At 48.3% G+C, this 25,207-nt stretch overlaps 1 protein-coding gene across 6 annotated transcripts in view; it reads right to left on the bottom strand.

Annotated features, from left to right (window-relative positions):
- Positions 1-25,207, bottom strand: part of EVC2 (EvC ciliary complex subunit 2) — a 168,027-nt gene extending 142,820 nt beyond the window's left edge. For all 6 annotated transcript variants that reach the window (XR_004261572.1, XR_004261573.1, XM_032254162.1 and 3 more), the window contains exons 1-5: positions 24,935-25,207; positions 11,803-11,857; positions 8,357-8,523; positions 5,597-5,665; positions 3,521-3,707 (exon numbers count right to left, since the gene is read on the bottom strand). Coding sequence is in view for 4 of the 6 variants with exons in the window: in XM_032254162.1 (XP_032110053.1) it covers positions 3,521-3,707; positions 5,597-5,665; positions 8,357-8,523; positions 11,803-11,857; positions 24,935-25,147 (691 nt within the window). In the remaining 2 variants the exon portion in view is untranslated. The remainder of the gene's footprint in view (positions 1-3,520; positions 3,708-5,596; positions 5,666-8,356; positions 8,524-11,802; positions 11,858-24,934) is intronic.

The raw sequence follows: 25,207 nt of genomic DNA, 5'->3' as shown, positions 1-25,207 counted from the left end.
ACTTAGCCTAAGGAATCACTGGAATTTTTTGTTTTAAAAATTCTCAACCTTTTCATTTTTAAATTTTTATTTATTTTTGAGACAGGATCTCTCTCTGTTGCCCAAACTAGTGTTAAACTCCCAGGTTCACGCGATCCTCCTGCCTCATCCTCCTGGGACTTTAGGTGTGGACCACGCCCATCTCATTTTATTTTTATATGTGGATAAGAACTAAGATAATGACCTTAAAGTGATAAAGATGATGGTAGTGACAATGACGGGGAAGGTAGTGGCAGTCAGACCTTCCTCACACAGTGATTTGATCACTCTCCACGCGCTGCCCCTGCATTAACCCAGCTGATCCCCATACACTTGCCCCGAGATGGATGGAGAACACGTGAGTTTCTGCAACATACAGAAGAGGAAACTGAGACTGAGAAACAGTAACTGGCTTAGGATCACCTCGCTGATGGACAGGGAGCACTGGCCCTCTGGGTCCCATTATCTTTTCCCCAAACAACAGTGGCTGTAATCAAAGAAACGCATCAAATAATAATAATGACAATAAATGATGATGAGGTCAGAATGTCAATGAACTGGGCCCGACTGGTCATCTGAATTTATAGTTATCTATTTATGCTTTGAGGGGAAAAAAAGTCACCTGTGCCCCAAGATGAAAATCAATGTCACATTCTTTGGCATAGCAGTGAGTTCACAAATAAATATGATTCGGACACTGCCCTCAGGGAACGCAGAGCCCAGTAGGTAGAGCTAAGCACAGGCATGAATAAGAAGAATGGAGCAACAAGATAAAAACGACACCAATTCTGGCAGGTGCAGTGGCTCCCAGCGCTTTGGGAGGCCGAGGCAGGTGGATCACCTGAGATCAGGAGTTAGTGACCAGCCTGGCCAACATGGTGAGATCCCACCTCTGCTAAAAATACAAGAATCGCTTGAACCCGGAAGGCAGAGGCTGCGGGGAGCCAAGATCGCACCACTGCACTCCAGCCTAGGTGACAAGAGCGAAACTCCTTCTCAAACAAAGAAACAAAACCAACAACAAAATACTTCCTAACACCAGGAGCCCAGGAGCACTTTCCAAGGCTGGGCCACGCCACGCTGCTTTAACTCCCTTACCCTCACAACGCCTTCATAGGTAGGTGTTACTGGCGTACCCACGGGAGAGATGGAGAGCCAAGGTTCAGAGACACAGTGTGCACGCTCCAGAGCAGAGTCCATGAGTTCATGTGTGGAAAGTGCCTAGAATGCCACTAGGCTCCAGGCAGGGAAGCAGGAAGGGGCAGGTAAGTCTCAGTGGGAGTTTGGAGGCAGAGGGGTGACTTTGGGGCAGGGGATTGGGTAGGGCTTTCTAGAAAAGGTGACACCAGGGCCAGGTCCCAAAGAATGGAGATGATTTGTATATTCAGAGTGGAGAGAGGTGCTTTCCTGACCCACACAAGAGCAAGAAGAGTAGATGCTAGGAGACAGGAGAAGGGTAGGAAGCTGGATCTGGCAGGAGCATGGACCATGAATGGTCAGCAGGGAAATGAGATGAGAGAGGCCGGAGCTGCAGGACCACAGGCTGGAGAGGGTGTTGGACACCTTCCCTTTACGAGGCAGAGTGCCTGGGTGACGCTGTCTCCTTGATTCAATCTCTACAACTCCACAATGGACTGATATTCACACAACCAGAGCACTTCAATAGCTTTCCAGAAGCCATGTAGCTGCTGTCTCCAGGCTGGGAGTCAACCAGGTCCGTCTGAGGCTGTGTCTGTGCTCTGCTCATGGCCCCATGCTCCATTCTTTGAACATGAGTTTAAGAATAGTGGATTCTTTTCTTTTTTTTTTTTTTTTTTTTTGAGACGTATTCTCACTCTGTCACCCAGGCTGGAGTGCCATGGTGTGGTCTCAGCTCACTGCAATCTCCGCCTCCCAGGTTCAAGCAATTCTGCTGCCTCAGCCTCCTGAGTAGCTGGGATTACAGGTGTGGCCACCACACCCAGCTTGTATTTTTAATAGAGATGGGGTTTCACCATGTTGGCCAGGCTGGTCTCAAACTCTTGACCTCAGGTGATCCACCTGCCTCGGCCTCCCAAAGTGCTGGGATTACAGGTATAAGCCACCATGCCTGGCCTCATTTTTATATCATTGAAGGCAAGAAAGCACTGAAGGTCACGTAGCTGGGACATCTCATAACAACTTTTATGGCATCACTTAAATCAGAGCCAGCAAAAAGGTCACTACTTGCAAGCAAGCTCCAGTAGCAGGTTCTGTCGATAACAGTGCGCACAGAGGGATTCTGAGGCCGCATCTAAGCTCCAAGGGAAGAAGCAGCATGGCCAGTGAGCACTGTGCATCATGAGTACGGACGCATGGAGCTGGTAAGGGTTCCAGGCGTGTGAGAAGCATGACGGTTTAATGGGTGCCAGGGTGCACGGGGGAGCCAGACTGCCTGAGTGTGACTCTCAGCCTTGACAACGGCCAGCCCCATGGCACTGGGCAAGCTTCTCAGCCACTTCAGCTCCAGCCTCTTCATCTGTAAATGAGGTCCTACTAAGAAAAGATGTCTTTGCCCTCTTAGGGAAACAGTTCTGAAGCCGTGGTACCAACTGAATCCCAGAAGTGGTTTTCAACCTGCTTAACTGACCAACAACAGCCCAGCTCAGGGAACAAACCTCTGAAAGCCAACCAGTGAGAGTGGCATGGTCTACAAGCCAACCAAGCAGAGGTGGATTTACCCCAGTGAACATGCTTGAACATGCCTGAACATGCCTGGATGCGCCTGGACATCTCAGGAACATGCTACTGAGATGGAGGTCAACCCACCCCCACTCTGTCCAGCACAACCCAAAACAGACTCTTCCTCTTCCTGAGTGATGGTCATTTTTGTGATCTGAGTGACAGGTATACTGGGGTTCACTGTAAACTCTATCTTTGTGTATGTTTGAAATTTTTCATAATAAAAACTGACTGTATGTTTTTTAAAATTCTAGACCAGGCACGGTGGCTCAAGCCTGTAATCCTGGCATTTTGGGAAGCCGAGGCAAGCAGATCACAAAGTTAAGAGATAGAGACCATCCTGGCCAACATGGTGAAACCCCGTCTCTAATTTAAAAAAAAACACAAAAATTAGCTGGATGTGGTGGTGTGGGCCTGTGGTCCCAGCTACTTAGGAAGTTGGGGCAGAAGAATCGCTTAAACCCGGGAGGTGGAGGTTGCAGTGAGCCAGGATAATGTCACTGCACTCCAGCCTGGCAACAGAGAGAGACTCCATCTCAGAAAAAAAAAAAAAAAAAATTCCCCACAACTCTTGCCCAAATCCAACATCTCTCTAAGGTAAATGAGAAATTCAGCTTTTTGGTGACAGATATTGAACGCAGTCTCTTCTTCTGATACCCTGGTAGTAAACTCCACTGTGCGGATGAAGTGAGTGAACATGTGTAAGGCTTGCAGAACATGTCTGACCCAGAGCACATTCACCTGGAAGTGTCTGCACACGTTCTCATTTGTCATCCCTGACTGAAGAACGCTCTGCTGTTACCTTGCAGAAACTTCTTAATAAAAGCCTGGAATCCTTCTGAGGTTCTGTTTCCAGTGGATTCTCCAATGGTGAGACCAGCGATACTGTCCAGCAAGAGCAGCTCTGAGAGGTTGGCTGACGAGGGTGTCTTGGTGTTGTTAACTAACAGCCATATGTGGGCTGTCTGTGCTTCGCTCGGCCCGGACACCTAGGGCAGGAGGAGAAGGCATGAGGGCAGATTTGCTGACAAGCCCGGCTTCCTAAAATGGGGCACGAGACCAACCTGTGCACATCAGGTCTCCAGGAAGGAGGGTGGCAATGTCTCACAGAGGTTCTGGGAATTTATCAGGCCCTGTATGATTTCAAAGACCCGCAGGAGGGTTTTGAGCCACACTTGCCAAGCTGTTGCTTGGAGACCATTTCAAAGAAACTGAGATGCAGTGAAATCATCCTTGCAGAGAATCTTAGAAGAAAAAATGTCCAAGTGTGGAAACAGGTTGGGGAGATTGTGACAACTGGCGTTACCAAGAAAAGCAAACAACGGCTCTTTGGTACTTAGTTATTTTGAAGATTCATCCTCAGCCCAGGGTCTCTGATGGTCACGTGATTTCCAGGAATGACCTGAGCAACTTATCTGCCTCCTGGATCATCTCCCACATTCAGCCTCTGCCCAGCACGTGTCTCAATGGCTCTGCTGCTGGAAGCCAGCCAGTGGCCCACCCAGCAGGCTCATCACCTGGGCTCTGCACTCTTGCCCTGCCTCCCTCTCTAACCTTGTCTCCCAGCCCCCTGCACCACCTTCTCCCCAGCTCTGCTGACATGGATGCAGGAGCTGGAAAAAAGAGAAGGAAGCAATGTATATACTGAGATGAGCGAGCTCTGGAATATAAGAAGGATAAAAGCAAGCTTCAGAATGGTGTGTGTCACATACTGCCACCTATGTAAGAAAAAGCAAAGTAGGGGGAAAGAAGGTGCACATATGTGTACCTGCATGTGCACACACCTCTGCCTGTATGCATATGGCAGAAAACGTCTCTAGAAGGATATATGAGAAACTGCTAACACTGACTGCATCCAGGAAGGCAAACAATGTCGCTGAGGGGCTGAGATGAAATGAGGGTGGCACAGTGAAGGCTTAACTCAGCAGGCCTGGGCTGTGCAAACCCTCCACATGCAACAGAAAGGACTGGCCCTTGACCAGCTCCTGAGAGATAACCTCTAAAGCCTGCGGAATATCCTTGCCTGATTACAGTGTGGGTTTTTTTTTAAATACCTTAGTCCTTAGACTTTACCAGATAGCTGATGCCAATGATCTGTGGTGGGTGCCTGGGACCCTGCTGTACTGAAACGACCCCTGGAGGGGCTGGAGAACGAGTAATTGAGGTCAGTCTCTTGGATGCTCCATGCCTATGTGACTGAGCCTGAGGAAAACCCTGGACAGCAAGACTCCAGTGAGCTTCCCCGGTTCACAGTACTCCATCCGCATTGTCACACATCATTGCTGGGAGAACTAAGCTCTGTCCACACAACTCAGCCACCAGGCGAGGACAATCGGAAGCTCACGGCTGGTCTCTCCTGGCTTCTGCAACATTCGCCGTTTTCCTTTCCTGTACCCTTTCTCTGTAATGAGCTGTAACTGAGCATAATGGCTTCTCTGAGCTCTGTAAGTTTTTCCTGCAAATCACTGAACCTAAGGCAGGTGCTGGAGTCCCCGATACAAGGATACTATGTGGAATTAGTAATCATCTTGTGGGAGGAGGAAGGTTAAAGACCTAAAAATCATCAAACAATGTTTAAAACTGCCAGGTATCATACTAATGATTACAATCTGAAAGAAAATGTATCGTACTTTTTCACATTCTAAATGATCACTGTGCATTTTTAGTGACAATTATTTAATTGTAACAAAAAAAACCTCAGTGTTAGTACTACCATATGAGATCTCAGAGCCCTTGCTATGCATTCATTGCTTGTGTGTCTAGACTTGTGTAGGTAAGCCCATGATTTATCAGTGCTTAAATACATGACTCTATTAAAATGACTTGGGCAAAATCCAATTATTTTCTCTTCAAAGGTAAATCCCCAATGGAAACTTACCAGTGCACATTTCTGAAAAATTACTCCATTCTCAGAAGTCCCTTGAAGTTCTCTTGAAATGTCTCCATACTACAATAAAAAGTAAAAGTTATTAGAAAATGAGAAATATTTCATGCTATACATAGTTAATAAAAGTACAAGATGATGAAATTTTTACAGGTGGGTAGAAGGATTATTGCTACTAATCCTTAAGTAATCTTGAAGTCTTATTTTTAAAAGAGCATTAAAGGATTGGAAATTAAAACCTACAGAAAGAAGAATGCGGACTTCAGATTATACCGCGTGTATTCCCAGTCTGGGTGCATGTGTGGGACACGTGCTGTCACTGGGACTCAGCCAACCCAGACTGATATACCAGCAAGGGGGATGTGGGCAGACCAATGAAGATATCATTTCACAGGCACCATGTGCTTCCCAGGTGTGGGCTGACTTAGTACACGCATGCACCATAGTGCGCCAGAACAAAGGGCAGTGTGTTTGGGAGCTGGGGGCGGCCTCTGTGAGCTTGATCCCTCATCAACATAGGGCATCCCCCTCAGGCTTGGCCTCCTCCAGCCCTGCAATGGCTCCTATGAAAAGATTCCAAAGGAAAGCCAGGATTCGCCCATCAAATACAAGCCTCCTGCAGTCCTTGAAACCCCAGGTTTCCGTTCCCTTTGTACTAACAACCAATGTTTGTTCATTTTTGCCCTGGCCATGCTCCCTACCCTAGGGCCCTGGCCCCTGCAATGTCCACACGCCTCCTTTAAATGGGACCAGACCCTGACTTCATCCGGGAAGCTCGCCTTGCTTGATGACCATGTCTTTCCCACTCTCTGCCTTGCGCACCTGTCACCTGCAGTGGGACAAGCTGTATTCCGAGTCATGGACTATGGCAGCTCTCAGTGATATGAATAAGCATAAGCAAATTTATTTTTTAGTTTTGTAGAGATGGGGTCTTGCTATGTTTCCCAGGCTGGTCTTGGACTCCTGGCCTCAAGTGATCCTCCTGCCTTGGCCTCCCAAGGTGCTGGGATGACAGACGGGAGCCACCATACTGGGTCTAATAACCATAAAATGTCTGTCATTTACTGAGGGCCAGGCATAGCACCCATCATTTTACATACTTGAGTTCTATCACTCCCATTTTATATATGAGGAAACGAAGGCTCAGAAAGGTTAACTCCCTTGCCAAAGGTCACATAGGCAGGAAGCTCGAGACTGTACCCAGGACTGTGTGACTCCAAATCCTATGATCTTTCCACAGCTCACATTCCCCCTCCACAGTGTAACCCTCTCATTGCGTAGAAAATCGACAAAAAGGCAGTTTTCCAAAGAACACACTGACAATGTGCAGCAATCTCGGCCTGACTCAGGTCTTTGATCAGCTGAGCTTCCATCCACCACGCCCACCCTAATGCCTTTTTAACATGCTGGGACCCTAAGAGAATTAATTTGCCAAAGCCCTCAAGCAGGGACCTGGCTTTCTCTTCTTCTGACCTTCACATTGCATCTTGTAAACAATAACTGATAGATACAGCTTGTGGGGCAAGTAAGTGCAGAAGGGACGACTGAGTGTGGAGGGTGCTGCCCTGCGAGGTGGTGATGAGTTACCTGTGACTGGGGAGGACTGGAAAGAACAGTGAGTCTGGGAATGGGTTCAGTGGTGGCCCCCAAAGGATATGTCCATGCTCTGATCCGCAGAAACTGTGAACGTGTCCTGATTTGGAATAGAGGTCTCTGCAGATATAATGAAGCTAAGGATCCCAAGAGATCATCCTGGACTATCCAGGTGGGCCTGACGTCCAATGACAAGTGTCCTTATAAGTGGCACACAGAGAAGACCCAGACACAGAGGAAGCCAAGTGCAGATGGAGGCAGAGAGGAAAGCAATGCAGCCGCAGCCAAGCAAGGCCTGGAGCCACCAGAAGCTGGAAGAGGCAGGAGCATCCTCCCTTACAGGCTGTAGAGGGGACGTGGCCCTGTCAGCACCAAGATTCCAGCCTTCCAGCCTCCACAGCAGTGAGAAAGTACATTCCTGTTGTTTTCAGCCACAACGTCTGTGGTCATGTGTTATGGCAGCCCCAGGAAATCAATAGCACTACTTAGCAGGGAGCCCAAACAAGGGCTCTTGGCCATCGTAGCTCATTGGCCAAGCTCAATGGTTCGCATACCGTGTTAAGTCACTGAACCCATGTTACATAAAACAGAATAGAAAACAACAGCAAGAGTACGGAGCAGTGGTTACAGAAGACGCTTCCAATCTGAAATCTAACACTTCTACCTGTGGACATGGAACTAGTTTCTTAATCTCCCTAATCCTCAATTTCCCATCTGTAAAATGAGAATGAAAATATGACTATTTAAGAAACTCATAATGAGGCTCAAGTGAGATTATGCCCAGAAAGTGCTAACCCCAGTGCCCGGCCCATAGGAAATGCTTGTGAGAAGCTCACTGCTCTTACGGGCAGTCATCTTTAATAGCTGGGAGTGATTCCGCCTGGTTTAAGCACAATCCACTCCCTGCTTCGGAAACACCGGAAGAGGCACCTAATTCTTTGATTCAAACCTCTTCACCATCTAAATACCGTATATCATGTAGCAGAAAGAGGGCCTTGGAAAAAGAAATGGCTTTGCTCCCCAATGATAACTATGTTTAGTGAAAGAGGAGGAATAGGCTCTTTTAACGAACAAAAAGCCTGTGTCATTTTATAAACAGCCCAAAATTGGATTCTTTCCAACTTCTGGTATTTGTGTTAAACTATTGAACTTACTACTTACCAGGCGGTGTGTTATCGGAGACTCTCTTTTAAATAAGTTCTTCTTAGGCCAGGAGGGTATAAAAGCAAAAAAGGAATGAGCCCAGGGCCCACTAGAGGCTGCAGAAGTTGACAGTGGGATACAGACTTCCATTTTCTCGTCCAATTTCACTCCAAGTGGTGCTTCCACTGGAAAACAGCAACACACATGTCTTATATAACGCGGAAAGACAGTAAGACATAGAGCTTAGCCTCTAGAGGCAGACTCCAGGGTATGTGGAAGGCACCTGGAAAATGTGTGCTGGGTAAGTTAATGAATGAATGAATGATACCACTGTGTGCTGGATAAGTTAATGAATGAATGAATGATACCACTGTGTGCTGGGTGAATTAATGATATCATCTCTCTGCCAGGAAAATGAGACGTGCTAATTGGGAAGCTACAGAACTTAAGAAGAGCGTTTTTCAAAGCCTGGTCTCATTACCTGGGTTGTGCAGCCCCACATAAGAATCAGAACCGCCGGGCAAGAATGGTGCCTGGGGTGATTCTTACGCACATGATATTAGACAGCCCTGGGCTCGAGTGCTGGCTCTGCCCCTCCAGCTATGAGTCCTTGGACATAACCTCTAACCTCTCTATACCTTGGTTTGCTTAATTCTAAGGTAAACAGCACAGGTCTTACATTACTAGGTCCTTCTGAGCACCTGCCTACTGCAGAGACCTCAGTGAACACCTTCAACCACCATCCTAAAGAGGATGTGTGCACGGCCAGACACAAACGCCTGCTGAGCCCTCCAGTAAAAAATGACTCCCTTAGATGTTTCTCTGTGTTGATACATTTGGAAAGTTCATGAGCACTGTGTGTGAAGCACAGGAATGTCACTTAAAAGGTCCTGGCTGGGCTGTCAGCGTCCTCTTGAGGCGACGCAGCCCAGGTGCTGCTCAGCTGTGGGACCTTGCACAGGTCAACTGAGTTCTCTGGGCCTCAGTTCCCTTTACCTGGGAGCGTGGTTAAGATGCCAGTCAGAGAGCGTTGTTGTCTGAACAGCCGAGCAAATGCCACACTGCACATGAACATGCTCAAATATATTAAATGCTTCAAGTCAGAAATTCTAGTTTTGAAATGACCTGGATGGCGGAGTTGTGCCTTCCTCAACATGTATCTCCTATTCAGATACAAACTACTTTGACTGGATATCTGAAAATAGCATGGACTTTTCAGTCTTTCCTATCCAGTATATTAATGGTAAGGATTTTACAAGTGCTTTTGAAACCTCCTATAGCATTTCAAAATATATGCAGGAAAAAATTAAAATTTGATAAAAAAGATGTGGACCTGGGTCCTAGATTAAATTACGGTATTTTTTTCCCTTCCTTGGGTAGTATCTGGGGGTGACTCAGTTCCTCCGGTTGGGGCTCCTACTGCATCAAGCATCGGGGGACTGACGGCCCTCGCCATGGAAACAGCTGGGTGCTCCAGCAGGTCAGTGGCTGATTCAGAGCATCAGGAATGTCCAGGTAGGGAGTCCAGGTGCAAGTGAGACCGGACATCCACCTCCGGACCCCAGCATAGTACCTGGGGCCTGGGCACAAATGCCTGTGAAGCAGCATGGACATAAAATCTACAGGCCACACCTCACCCTCATGCGCACCATCTCTGGTCCACCCATTTATGCCCCTGTGGCTCTCCTGGTCCTCAGCTTTAATGAAAACTCCAAGGCGATCCCTCCCTTCAGAGAGGATCCCTCCTCTATTCAGCAAGAATCCTGCTCGGTCTGTAGAGCCAAGTGGGGCCCACCTGAATTTCAGCCCAATCCCAGTCTGTTCCTCAGGACCCCACAGATAGGCACAGAACCCAGAAAACCCCACCCACTGGCCCCAGGGATAGGTTTGGGGACCCAGGCTGAGCCCATAGGTCTACACTGGAACTGCCACAACAGCTAGGAAAAGTCTGCGCTTAGTTAGGTGCCAGCCATCAGGCTCAGAAGCCAGGACTGCCTGCAGCATCTTTCTCACCATGGGAAAAGGATGTGCCTGCCTGAGAAGGATGCTCACCAGAGGAAAGCAGGGAGGCCGAGAGGGAGGGAGAAAGGCAGAGCCACAGGAACACCGAGAACCTCAAGCTCTGGGTCCAGCAGTACCGTGGCCTGCGTGTTTCAGTTACCGACGCGGATCAATTCCCTCTCACTTAAATGACTGTCAGTTGAATTTCAACCACTGAGTATGGCAAGCTGAATAAAGGTCCACAAAGACAGCCAGGCCCTAACCCCATGAGTCTGTGAATGTTATCTTAGGGTTGCAGACACTTTGCGGATGTGATTTGATGAAGGGCCTGGAGACAGGGAGATTGCCTGGATTATCCTGGCAGGCCCTAAATGTCATCACAGATGTCCTTGTAAGGCCAAGTAACTACTGAGGCACAACGCCATGCTGCTGGCTTCCAAAACCGAGGAACGCAGCATACCTCATCCATCTCTAAGGAACTCAGGCAACGTGGCCACAGACGCTGGAAAAGGAGAGGAAATGCGCTCTCTTCTGGAACCTCCAGAGGGGGCAGGCAGACACCTTAACTTTGGCTAGTGAAACTGTTGCAGAATATTCAGGAGACTGGAGAAACCCATGGGTGAAACAGAGGATGTTATTAAGGTGGCCACCAGCTCAGCAGATTAGCATCGCAAGGCTGAGCAAAGGAGAAAGAAAACGGGGTACTTTTTATACATCCAGAATGACTAGCAGCTGACAGGTTTACAGACGCCAGAACAAAAAACAGTTAATTAATTTGTAACATGCCTTGTGATGTACGTTACATTTGAAAAATAGCATTTTGAGAAACACATTGTACATTCTTGGGTGTTATCTTGCCCGGTGACCTTGCAGCTGGTCAGCAAGAAAAACAGGAGTCTTGAGATGCCTGGGAACTTTGCTGAGAATGTGGGGAGAATAGATAAGGTAGGTTTTACAGGGAGTTGTTAATTTCAAGCAGAGCTGGGAGTTAGGTTTTATGTTGAACACAACACAGTAAACTTTATTATGTAGCAATTACAGACTACCATTGTTACTAGTTAATTTCCCTCTTCAAAACTGATGTCGGACTTCTGCACTCCAAAACTTTAAGAGAATAAATGTGTGTGGCTGAAGCCACTGAGTGAGTGAACATTTGTCAGGGAAGCCACAGGAAACAATACACCCAGGTAATTCACACATTCTGTTTCGTTCACCAAATGCCTTCAGGGGACATTGAAAAGGGCCTACCTCACCCCAGATTCCACTGTGCACTGCCGCCGGCCAGCTCGGAGGAGGAGGCCCACAGCGCTGGTTCTGTAGGGTCAGGGAATGACCTACCTGCTCAAAGAAGAGAGGTGCTGGAAGCATCAGCAGAGTGTGAGGGAGCTGGAGGAAGGAGGGCTTCAGGGTTCTGGTTCTTTCATGCTCAAGACAGGGGAACATCAACCAGAAGAAAAACTCACCTGCAGTCTTAAAGTGACAGCATTCCACTTTGGGCCAAATCGTACAGGGCAAGTCCTAAAAATTTCAAAAGACACAAAGTCATTAATGAAGCACATACTTGTGAGCAGTGGTGATAAATAATCTTTGTAAATGGCTCACATGGAGAGGACCTGCAGTTTTATCCAGAAGTGTGAAGTGAACTTTTCCAAGCCAGCCATCCCCACCAAGCTTCTGAGTAGAGAATTCCCTTCCTTTCCCAGGGAGAGAATCAGCGCCTTCATGACTACATTTCTGGGAGCTGTCAAGGGAGGCCACACCATGTGATTGAAATGTCTTATCATCAGACGGACCTGGGTTCAAACTTCAGCCTTGCCCTCCATCAACTCTGAGACCCTGGGTAAGCCAAAAGTCTCCGGATTCCCAAGATCTCGCAAGTTTTCAGAGTGGCAGATAAGACACTCGATGGGGAGTGGAGAAAACTGGACTCCAGCTGGAGCCATTTATTTGCTGTGTGTCCTTGGCTAAGTCTCTTAGCCTCTCTGAGCCTCAGATCTCTCCTCTGAAAAGTGACTTCAAAGCCTCCCCTGAGTCGTCTCAGTCTCTTTTGTGATGGAAACTGGTCTATACTGAGCCTGACCAAACCCTTCCAATTTGTTCCTTCATGAATCGCTGGGCTCTAGAAAGACTCAGACCTCTCTACTGAATAATAATGAAAGCTCTCCTGGATGGAACCTCCTCAGTGTGTCAGTGCTTACGCTGTGTGTACCACGTGAACTGTACAAGTAGTTCCTATTGTAAACCATGAAGCATCATTTTCATTTTACAGTGCTACCCCCAGTCTACGGTAACTAGATAACTCACTCCAGAGCCCGGTACGCAAGCAGCCTGGTCCAGCACGTGTGCTCACCCTGCACGTGATGGCTGGTTTCTGTGTAATGGAAGAAGAAAGGATGTGTATGTGAGCTAAGTGGGGTGCTCAGGCCTGGCTTTGGGGTTCAGTTCCATGACTAGTTCCTGTGGCTAATGATCACGTGGCTCTCACACGGGCCAGATGCCATGGAAAGCATGAGACAGGACGGGATCAATGGGCCACTGTTGTGGCCACTGTCTGTGTGTTTCAGGCCCAGTCCTTACAGGCCTCTAAGACCCTGGCTGTGGCAGTTCTGTTGGGGTGACGTAAGCCCAGCTGGGCTGGAAGCTGATTTTCCCCCAAAGGCGCAGAGGAGGCCCCCGCACAGAGATTGAGTCTCATGCAGGGACACAGAGGAAATTACGGAAATTGCAGAGGCAGAGGCAGAGACGGGCAAGAGAGAAAACGGATGCAGCTCAATCCAGCCAGCCTTCTACCAAACCCACCCCAGTATTCCCAGTTGATGAAGCCAAACATTTGGCTTCAGTTTGTTCATATGGAGCTTCTGTTATGTTATGGGCAGTGTAAAGAATTCTATTTAAAACAGTAAATGATGGTACAAACATTCTATGGAGTACTAGGCAGCTATTAAAAGGAATAAAGCAACATGATTCAGAATTCCACTTCTGGGTATATATGCAAAGTAACTGAAAGCAGGGTCTTGAAGAGATATTTGTACATCTGTGTTCACAGCAGCATAATTCACAATAGCCAAAAGTGGAAGCAAGCCAAACATCCATCAATGGATGAATGAATTAGCTAAATGTGGTCTATCCATAAAATGAAATATTATACACACTTGGAAAGGAAAGAAGCTGGGTATGGTGGCTCAAACTTGTCATCCCAGGACTTTGGGAGGCCAACGTGGTTAAAGCACTTGAGGCCAGAAGTTCGAGACCGGCCTGGCCAACATGGCAAAACTCTGTCTCTACTAAAAATACAAAAAATTAGCCAGACATCGTGGCGCACACCTGTAGTCCCAGCTGCTTAGGAGGCTGAAGTTTGAAAATCACTTCGACCCAGGAGGCAGAAGTTGCAGTGAGCTGAGATCGCACCACTGCACTCCAGCCTGAGTGACAGAGTGAGACTTGGTCTCAAACAAACAAACACACAAAAACACACACACAAAAAGAGACTGGGTGAGGTGGCTCATGCCTGTAATCCCAGCACTTTGCAGGTGGATCACGAGGTCAGGAGATCGAGACTATACTGGCCAACATGCTGAAACCCATCTCTACTAAATACAAAAATTAGCTGGGCTTGGTGGCATGCGCCTGTAGTCCCAGCTACTAAAAAGGCTGAGACAGGAGAATCGCCTGAACCCAGGAAGCGGAGGTTGCAGTGAGCGGACATCGCGCCACTGCAATCCAGCCTGGGTGACAGAGCGAGACTCTGTCTCAAAAAAAAAAAAAAAGAAAAGAAAAGAAAAGAAAAAAAGAAAGGAAGGAGATTGTAACACAGTTTCCAACATGGGGGAACCTTGAGGAAAGTATGCAAAGTGAAATAAGCCAGTTACGAAAGCACGAGTCCTGTATGGTTGCACTCATATGAGATCCCTAAAGTAGTTAAATTCATAAAGACAGAAAGCAGAAAGGTGGCTGCCAGGGACTGGGGGGTGATAAAAATGAGGAGTTATTGTTTAATGGGGACGGAGTTTTACAAGATGAAAAGAGTTCTGGACATTGGTTGTCCAACAATGTGAATATACTTCACACTACTGACCTATACACTTAAAAATGGTTAAGATGCTAAATTTTGTTATGTCCATTTTACCGTTATTAAAAATAAAAATGGACCAGGCATGGTAACTCATGCCTGTAATCCCAGCAATCTGAGAGGCCAAGGCAGGAGTATCACTGGAGCCCAGAAGTTGGAGACCAGCCTGAGCAGCACAGAAAGACCACATCTCTACAAAGAATGTTTTAAAAATTAGCCAGATGTGATGGTGCATGCCTGTAACCTCCCAGCTATTTAGGAACCTGAGATGAAAGGATCACTTAAGCTCAGGGGTTCGAGGCTGCAGTGAGCTGTGATCATGCTACTGCACTCCAGCCTCAGTGACAGAGCAAGACCCTGTCTCAAAAAATGAAAATAAATAACTACATAAATAATAAATGAAGCAGACCTGCGTTTTCCTAGAAAGAACTCTAAGATGATTAAGTGAAATCTCCAAGTCACAAAACTATACTTTCCCATTAAATCAAAATGGGATTTTTACATATTCAGTACTATGTAATAGTTACATTTCTCTATTTACTTTATATATTTATATTAATGCACTACGTGTGTGTATTTATATATTCAATATTATACTTACATATTCCATAATGTATTTAATACTAGTATTTACACATTTAATAGAATGTACACTACAATATATCATAACACTATACTATTTTAAAGCCTAGAAAGGGGACATTCTCAAGTGTTCCCAGTGGCCACTGTGGGGGAGGAGGGGTGTGGGTGGAGGCAGGAGAGGAAGACTCATTATTTTGGTGCCACCTATGTTGCTTCATTTCTCACCATGAGGAGCACATGACCACATGTCACTGCAACACCAGTGACAACAACAAAAACAGACTCAGTAATGGGCACCAGCCACGGCGCTCCTTTGCAGGCCTGTTTCTCTGGGGTTTCGGCTTCCAAGCCTCTCACACCTGATAGGAATGCTGTCCCCAGGAGCCTCCTTGGACAGCTCGGTGGGCCCAGGACAACTGCTAGCTCATGAAGTGTCTTCTACAAGGTAGAGGAAAGCATCCTTCCTCAAGAGAACACGTCCATCTGCCAGAAACGGTTGCAAGCTTCTCAAGTGGATGGAATAGGCCTCTACTGCCACATGGCAGGAAAAAAATGTGGAGAAAACCCCACACCCAGGCTGTGCACAGCGACTTCCTTCCAACAAAGACAGTATAGTCACGCAGCCATGAACAATGGGGATATCGTCTGAACAGTGCGCCATCAGGCAACGTCATCATTGTGTGAATATGAAAAGGTACACTTACACACCCCTAGACGGTGCAGCCAGCCCCACACCTAGGCAGTACGGTGTCGCCTACTGCTCCTGGGCGACATAGCTGTACAGCAGTCACCGTACTGGATGCCACAGGCAACTGTAACGCAATGTAAGTATTTGCATATCTAAACATAGAAAAGGCACAGTGAACATAGAGCATTATAATCTTATGAGACCACTGCTGTATAGGCGGCCTGTCCTTGATGGAAACCTGGTAATGCAATGCATGACTGTGTAGAAAGTGGGGAAAGGGCAGTACATTTGTCTGCTCTCATGCTGCTAATAAAGGCATACCTGAGACTGGGTAATTTATAAAGGAAAGAGGTTTAATGGACTTACAGTTCCACATGGCTGGGGAGACCTCACAATCATGGCAGAAGGCAAATGAGGACCAAAGTCACATCTTACACAGCAGCAGGCAAGACAGCATGTTGGGGGAACTCCCCTTTATAAAACCACCAGATCTCGTGAGACTTATTCACTATCGCAAGAACATTACGGGAAAGACCTGCCCCCATGATTCAATTACCTCCAACTGGGTCCCTCCCACTTCACATGGGGATTATGGGAGCTACAGTTCATGATGAGATTTGGGTGGGGACACAGCCAAACCATATCATAGTTTCACAATGGAGCAGCCCGACAAACCCTGCTGCAGCCCAGGGACCCAGGCCAGCGCCAACAGCAGTAAGTCATGCTGACGGCACATACTCAGAAAAATTCCTAGGCAGGGCATCCTACAAGACCCCAGACCAGACTGCCTGGGAACTGTCAAGGTTATCAAGAATAAGGAAAGTCTGAGAAGCTGTCACAGCAAAGAGGAGCCCAAGGAGATGTGACAAAATATAATGTGGGCTCCTGGGTGGGACCCTGGAGCAGAAAGTGAACCTTCAGTAAAAACTAAGAAAACCTGAATGAACTATGGGCTTTAATAATAATTTGTCAATATTGGACCATTTAGTGTCACAAATGTACCACACTAATACCTAGTTAATAATGAGGGGAAGGCTGGCCATGTTGGTTCATGCCTATAATCCCAGCACTTTGAGAAGCCAAAGAAGGAAGATCGCTTGAGCCCAGAACTTCAAGATCAGCCTGGACAACATAGGGAGACCCCATCTCTACAAAATAATAATAATAATAATAAAATTAGCCAGGAGTGGTGGCATATGCCTGTACTCCCAGCTATTTGGGAGGCTGAGGCAGGAAAAATTACTTGGACCCAGGAGACCAAGGCTGCAGTGAGTTATGATCATGCCACTGTACTCCAGCCTGGGAGACAAAATGAGGCCTGTCTCAAAAAAGTAAATAATAAATATTAATAATAAACAATAGGCTAGGTGCAGTGGCTCAAGCCTGTAATCCTAGCACTTTGGGACACTAAGGTGGGCTGATCGCTTGAGGTCAGGGGTTCAAGACTGGTCTTGCCAATATGGTGAAACCCTGCCTCTACTAAAAATACAAAAATTAGCCAGGCATGGGTGGTGGGCGACTCTAATCCCAGCTACTTGAGAGGCTGAGGCAGGAGAATCACTTGAAACCGGGAGGCAGAGGTTGCAGTGAGCTGAGATTGTGCCACTGCACTCCAGCCTGGATGACAAAGTGAGACTCTGTCTTAACATACATACATACATAGATACGTACATACATAAATAGAAATATAATAGGGGAAACTACGTATGTAGGGGGGGAAGAGATATATGTGAACTTTCTGTACCATGTGCTCCACTTTTCTGTAAATTTAAAGCTGTTCTGAAAATTACAGCCTATTACTTAAGAACAAATACATCCATATGGTCTCTAATATGAACATTTGCCAATGAATGTGACACCATGGTGCACCCAACTTCACACAAACGTGTATCTGTACACCCCCTAACCCCTAGAACTTTCTATCCAATCTTTCAACCAGCACCTGCTGCCTCTTAGGCACTGTGCCCGGCAACACCTGTCAGGCAAAGCAGACCTGGCCCCTGACCTCGCCCTGGGACAAAGCTCTCCTTACTAGTGGACACTGCCACTGGGAGGAAGGGGCAGGTTCTCAGAGAGCAAAGGACCCAGGCTGACCTCCAAGAGGAAGCCTTTGGGTAACCCCGGTGCGAGGCGCCCCCGGCCATGCCTCAGACGTGCCTCCCAGGGCAGTCTCGCTGGTTTCCGGGCATCTCTGATTCTTGTCCTCACGGAAGTCCCCAGCCTGAGGAGGCACCTCTCTAGGGACTCTGGCCACTCTGGGCAGCCACTCCTGTAAGCACCATGCCATGTGCAGCCGACGGTACCTTCCAGTGCCCAGCCTGCCCCTCCCTGTCACTCCTCTCTCCAAGCTGACACAGCTCCTGTGGAGGCCACCACGGCCACTCCAAGACCCCACTTCATGACCAGACCTCCTCATCACACACACTTACCAGCAGCATTGCACATGGGCTTATTCCAGCTTCCGTGGCTGCTGTACAAATTACTGCAAATGTAGTGACTTAACACGGATTTATTCTCTGATAGTTCTAGAGGTCCGAAGTCTGACACAGGTCTCACTGGACTAAAATTAAAGTGTCAGCAGGGCTGCGCTCTTTTCTGGAGGCTCCAGGGGAAAATCCGTTTCCTGGGCTTTTCCAGCTTTCAGAGGCTGCCGTGTTCCTCCAGTTCGTGGCCCCTTTCTCTGGCGTCAAAGCCAGCAGCAGCTGAGTCCTTCTCACGCTGCATCTCTGACCTTCTTCCAATATCTCCTGACTCTCTTCTTGCCTCCTTCTTTCACTTTTAAGGACCCTGAAGATTATATTGGAACCATCAGGTAACCGTGAATATCTTCACTATTTTAAGATCAGTTAATCAGCAACCTTGACTTCCTTGTATAACGTCAATTGCCATGGCCATGTAACCTAACATACCACAGGTTCCCGGGGTCTAGACGTGAGCATCTTTGGGAGCCATTATTCTGCTGACCATGGTGAGCCCTTTCTCCCTTCCTGAAATGCCCTCCACCCTTGACCTCTGGGTCATACTCCTGGTTCCCTTTCACAGGGGCCAGGTGTTCTCCACCTCCTCTGTTGGATCTTTTCTTCTTCCTGGTCACCAGCCCTGGGGTTGCTCCAGGGCTCAGCCCTAGGACCTCACTCTTTCCATTCGAGAGTTCCTCCTGAGGTGAGCTCATCCAGGCCCTCCGACGTTAAAGTTCATTTAAAAACTGCCTATTCCCCCATGTAAATCTCTAGTTCAGATTTCTCCTCCCAGATCCAGAATTGAATGCCTAAGAGACATGTGGAATTCAACAACAGTGATTCCAACCAGAGCCTGCTGCACAGTAGCCAATTTCCTTTCGTCCATTTGCTCAGGCCAAAATCGGTGGCTTTGTCCTTGATTCTTCTGTTTCTCTTTCTCAACCCAGAAGCAATCCCATTAAATCCCACTGGCTCTACCTTGAAAAAGCACCCACAATCCAACAGCCTCTCGGCAGCTCACCGTTCCCTCCCCAGTCCAGCTCCCCTCCACGGCCCCCTGGCCTCCCACCTGCCTACTCGCCACTTTCCTGCCTACACCTCTGCCTGCCATCTATTCTGTCCCCTGCCACGGGGGTGCTTGGAAAGGAAACACTAGAGTGGGTCACTTTCTTGCTCAAAGCCCATCCGCAGCGCCCCATCTTACTCAGAACAACTGCTGGAGTCGTGGCCAGAAACACGGCCTTGCACGTCCCTTACTCCATTCAGGGACTGGTTCAGCTGTCACCTCCTTGAAGCACCTTCCCTGCCCACCATGTCCGTATCATGAGTGCCCCTCATCTCTCAGACCACTCTGCCCACTGTGTGCATCTTGACAGCCCCAACCACAGTGGACACACCACAGAGAGGCATGATTCCTGCCTGTTTCCTGCCCCAAGAACACAGTTTCCTCAAGAGCAGGGGCAGGTCTTGGTCTGCCTTGTCCTGTTGTATCCTAAGCACTTAGGACAGAGCCTGGCACCTAGAAGGCCCTTGAACACCATTGCAAATGAATGGCTCAGAGGCCCAGTTCTACTCCCCCTCCACTCCTTCTTCCCCTTCCAATCAACTTCCAGTAGGACGGTCTGCAGTGAGGAAAATGGTCTAGAACCTGAGCTGTCCAATATGGTAGCCACTAGCCACACAGGGCCACTGAGCATGTGAAATGTTTAAGTTTAGTCATACATGGCTACTGCAGTGGACACTGCCCTTTTAGACCATCTGAGAAATGGTTGTACAGTACTTGCCTGTTAGTTCTTGCTTTGAAAGAAGAAAGAAATAATAAATTAGCACAGAATGCTTGTGTTCAGGTTTACATAGCACTTTCTTCTAGAGTGTAGACACTGACAGCAAGTGCTCTGGGATAGGCAAGTCTGGGTGAGCATCTTCACCTGAAGCCACTGTGGCCTCAGTTTCCTCATCTGTAAAATGGGGATATTATATCCTCTTCATAAGAAACTTTAACAATAAATATAAAGCATTTAGCACAGTGCTCAGCACAGTAAATACACAGCACATATATAATTGTTATTATTGCTGTTATTACTACATATTACTATGTATTGCCATTCAGTAAGTCCTTACTTAACATCATTGATAGGGTCATGGAAACTCTGACTTTAAGCCAAATGGCATACTGTATAGCAAAACCAATTTTACTCTAGGCTAGTTTATATAGACAAGAGCTAGGTTTCTACGGCAGACAGTGCTTCTTTTTGCTTAAAGTATCCAGGAACCTATCTATGTTCCGTGAGGGCTTACTGCATATCATCAAAACTATTATGATCACTGCTCTTGTTACTGTTCTTATCATCATCATCATCATTATCATCTCTGATAATGCCAAAAGGTAACTATGAAATCGTCACTTTGCAGATGAGGAATGTGAGTCTCAGAGCAGCACTGAGCACCAACTTCAGGAAAGCAGAGACTCGGGCGTGCTGAGGGCTCTATCCCCAGGAGCCTCACAGAAGCATCAAGAGAACCCAATGAATAGCTTCGTTTGGTTGTCGTTGTCTGAGAGACGGTCTTGTTCTGCCATCCAGGCTGGGGTGCATGGTGAGATCACAGCTCACTGCATCCTCAAACTCCTGGTTTCAAGCCATCTTCCTGCCTCAGCCTCCTGAGAACCTGCGAATACAGGCACGTGCCATCACACCCATCTAACAAAAACATATATATATATGGAAATGGGGTCTCACTATGTTTCTCAGGCTGCTTTCAAATTCCTGACCTCAAGCGACCCTCCTGACTCCACCATCCAAAGTGTTGGGATCACAGGTGTGAGTTTATTTGACTAATGCGTCTCCTAACTCGGAATTCCAAGGCTGCAATTTCAAAGCTACAGTAATTACACAGGGTAACAGATAATGCTACCTCGGATCCGGCTGATTTTTTTTGTTGTTTTCTACAAATTCCTTGACCTTGGGACACACCCAATCCACTGAATTTGGCATCACAACCAACCTAAATTGCTGCTGTTTGGTATTTGAAGTAAAATAACAAAATGATACTATTAGCATAATGAAATGGTGAAAATGATTGAAGGATCCCATTCTGAAATACTGTAGACACTTATCTTTCCAAGGGGCAGGGCAGTTTCTTTCATCTCTAAGTCTTGGGACATCCGATAAGGCTTGCTGCTGAGCAGTGATTCTCAGACTTGTTGGTATTGGGACTTTACACATTTGCCAATTATTGAAGGCTCCAAAAATCTTTTGTTTGTGCTGATTATATTTATCAACATGTACTCTCTTTAAAGGTGAGAATATTTTAAAGTGTCTATTAATTCATTTTAAATAGGAATAACAATGCCATTTCATATTAACGTAAACAGAATACTTTATGAAAACTAAATAAACTAAAACTATTTTCTAAAATTAAAAAGTGAGAAAAATGGCATTTTTTTTTTTTTTTTTGAGACGGAGTTTCGCTCTTGTTACCCAGGCTGGAGTGCAATGGCGCGATCTCGGCTCACCGCAACCTCCGCCTCCTGGGTTCAGGCAATTCTCCTGCCTCAGCCTCCTGAGTAGCTGGGATTACAGGCACGTGCCACCATGTTGACCAGGATGGTCTCGATCTCTTGACCTCGTGATCCACCCGCCTCGGCCTCCCAAAGTGCTGGGATTACAGGCGTGAGCCACCGCGCCCGGCCGAAAAATGGCATTTTTTACATTTTTGTGAACCTCATCTATGTCTGAGTTAATGGAAGAGCCGGATTCTCAAGTCTGCTGATACATTAAATCTGCGGCAACACCACACTTCCTGTCACCTTGAAAAACCTCACACACAATTGTGAGAAAATGAATAGAAAAGGTAAATAATATCTCAGTATTACTATGAAAATAGCTCTGACTCTTATGGACCCCCATAATGGTTCAGCGACCCCGGGGATTCCCTAGTCCCCACCTTGAAAATCACTTGGGAATAAAAGGCATTCCGGCCAGGCATGGTGGCTCATGCCTGTAATCCCAGCACTTTAGGAGGCCCAGGCGGGTGGCTCATGAGCTCAGGAGATCGAGACCATCCTGGCCAACATGGTGAAACCTCATCTCCACTAAAAATATAAAAATTAGCTGGATGTGGTGGCACATGCCTATAATCCCAGCTACTCAGGAGGCTGGGGCAGGAGAATAGCTTGAACCAGGGAGTCGGAGGTTGCAGTGAGCCAATCGTGCCACGGCACTCCCACCTGGTGACAGAGCAAGACTGTGTCTCAAAAAAAAAAAAAAAAAAAAAGGCATTCCCAGTGGGCATCAAATGAAGAAATTTAAAAAGGTAAAATCCCTGCCCACAAGAACTCACGGTACAGCAAAAGAGACAGACAAGCAGCCCAAACAACGTGGTAAACGTCCTCAACAAGAGATGTCCCAGCATAGGGGGACAAGAGACTTGGACTATGCCACGCCCCTCCTACATGCCAGCCACACCCGTGATGATTCCTCCACCTGGGATGCTCTCTCCCCACTCTTTCCCTGGCTAAATCTATTCATCCTTCAAGTCTCGACTGATCCCAGACTAAAGGCCTCCTTCCTCCACCCTCTCTCACTGCTCCCCATAATCCTCCTCATGGCAATCACTGTGTGCAATTAGGCATTGGTCTCCCAGCCCCCTGCACACATCATGGGACTTAGCAAAGGTGCAATAAATACCTATGTAGATATTGAAAGAATGAATGGATAGATGGAAGGAGGGAGACATGAAGGCATCAAATAATTACAATAGGAAGGACGAACCCATGCCTTCAGGAACCGTGCTCTGGAACTAGGCCTTACACCATTGCTCAGAAGAGCAAGCAGAGACCCTGAGGGCTGTGACTTGCCTCAGGCCCAAGAGGGAGTGGCCATGGCAGGGGCACACATGGCCCAAGCTCTTTCCTATACATTGTGCAGAAGGGCTGTCCAAGACAGGCCCAGATTGATGGAGGAAGGCTGGCCACTGGGACAGCTGAAATGGGCTGCGCTGGGCCAGAGCCCAGGGGAGGCGCTCAAGACACCAAGGGCATGAACACAGATGCTTATTCCCAGGTTCCTGCAAAGGCAGAGGCGGCCCTTGAGGGTGAGGTGTTCTAGGCACACCGTGGTCCTAGACGGCTTCAGGCCCTTCCCAGTAGGCACCGGTCTCCCTTCAGGCAGGGACCACCCTCAGCACCACTGCTGCTGACAAGAGATCAGTGCGCACCAGGATCTTCTGACACTGGCTTCCCAGAAGAAGAGCCTGCGCTAAGCATGTGAGGCCAGGCATGCGGGCTCTGAATTGGGGGCCAGGGAATGCAGCTCCCTGAGTCCTGGTTTTGTCACCTGCAAAATAGGCCAGATACTCCCACCTCAAAGGGCAGATGCAAGTGAAAAGATCCAGGAAACATGTTCTGTCATTGGACTTTTGAAAGCTCAGGACACTGACATGACATTTCTCCAGTGAAAACCTAAAGACAGAAAGGGAGCAGGGTCTCTCCCTTTTTTTCTTTTTCTTTTTTTTTTTTTTTTTTTTTTTGAGACAGAGTTTCACTCTTGTTGCCCAGGTTGGAGTGCAGTGGCACAATCTCGGCTCACCGCAACCTCTGCCTCCCAGGTCCAAGCGATTCTCCTGTCTCAGCCTCCTGAGTGGCTGGGATTACAGGCATGCTCCACCATGCCTGGCTAATTTTTGTATTTTTAATAGAAACGGGGTTTCTCCATGTTGGTCAGGCTGGTCTTGAACGACCGACCTCAGGTGATCCACCTGCCTCGGTCTCCTAAAGTGCTGGGATTATAGGCGTGAGCCACCACGCCCCGCCAGGAGCAAGGTCTCTTTTAAGAGACTAAACCTCTACAAGTGTCACAAGTGTCCTGGGGTACAGAACATGGCAGGACAGGACCCACTGCCCTGGGGAAGAGCTGGGAGGACCCCAGGGCAGCATCAATGGGCCAGTCCACTGGTCAGGGCAGTCCTGGGAATAGAAGTCTGGGTGTGCTGCCAGAAGCGATAAAGTTGGGGAGAGTGCCAGCAGGGGAGGAGGGTGGCGGGGTCTCTCCCAGGACAGGCCACCCCAGAGGTCTGGGGGGAAATGGATGGGAGACGTGGGAAAACCACCACCAAGGGCTGGAGGTGAAATGGTGGGGCCTGAAGCCAGGAGGTGGCAGTGCGCAGGGAGGAGGGGCAGACCTCTGAGCTGAGAAAAAGGCACTAAGACTGATGACCAGCTTTGCAGGGGGAGGTCAAGTCTAGGTCGACAGCCAGGAATCTACGCCTTTCCAGTTTATGACCACAAAGGGAGGGCCAGGTGAAGTAGGAAGTGGCTAAATCCATCAGCCAGGAGAGTGCAGTCAGCTAACAGTCCAGCCCAGAGTCCCCACTTTCAACAGCCACTGCTGCAATCTCCCAGTGCTGGCCTCTGCAAGGCGCTCCGCATGCGTGAACTCATCTAACCCACTTCCACCCTCCAGGGTGGACGCCAAGACGGCCCCGTTTCACAGATCAGGAAACAGGAGTGACCTGCCCTAGGCCAAAGCTCCTCAATTGCCGAGCTGGATTCGAACCCGGTCACCGGTGAAGTCCAAGCCCGCAGCTGCCACACCTGAGGAAGGTCTCCAGTTTCCCTCGAAGCTTTCTGGACAAGAGACAAGAGCCAGATACACCTAAGGGCCGCGAGACACCCTACTCAAATCCTGCCCTCCCTTCCACATTCTTTGTGCAATACTAAGGGGCCTCCCGCCACCGCCGGTGTAGACGGAGCCAAGCTCAGGGAGTCGGACAGGAGCTTGGGGGCGGGTCCTCCTTACCTGCGTGCTGCTCTCGGGCCCCGCCCCGCTCCCTAGGCCAGGCCCAGACCCCGGAGCCACCGGAGCGTCCCGGGGTGGCTGCGCGCCGAGGGGGCGCCAGCGGGGACCTGAGCTGGCGCCGACACAGCCTCGGCCCCCTGGCGCCAGCGCCACCGCCAGGAGGCCCCCGGCCAGCACCCACGTGGCGCGCTCCCAGGAGCCCGCGGGGCCCATCGCCTGCGGGGACCCACAGCCTCCGAGCGGCGGGCGCCGCCGAGTCGCCGCAGCTTCCGG

The sequence above is a fragment of the Sapajus apella genome, unplaced genomic scaffold (genome assembly GCF_009761245.1).
Source record: "Sapajus apella isolate SASKATOON/1434 unplaced genomic scaffold, GSC_monkey_1.0 scaffold85, whole genome shotgun sequence".
Taxonomy (NCBI): domain Eukaryota; kingdom Metazoa; phylum Chordata; class Mammalia; order Primates; family Cebidae; genus Sapajus; species Sapajus apella.
The sequence above is the reverse complement of the archived record's forward strand: the minus strand, read 5'-3'. Positions and strand labels throughout refer to the sequence as shown.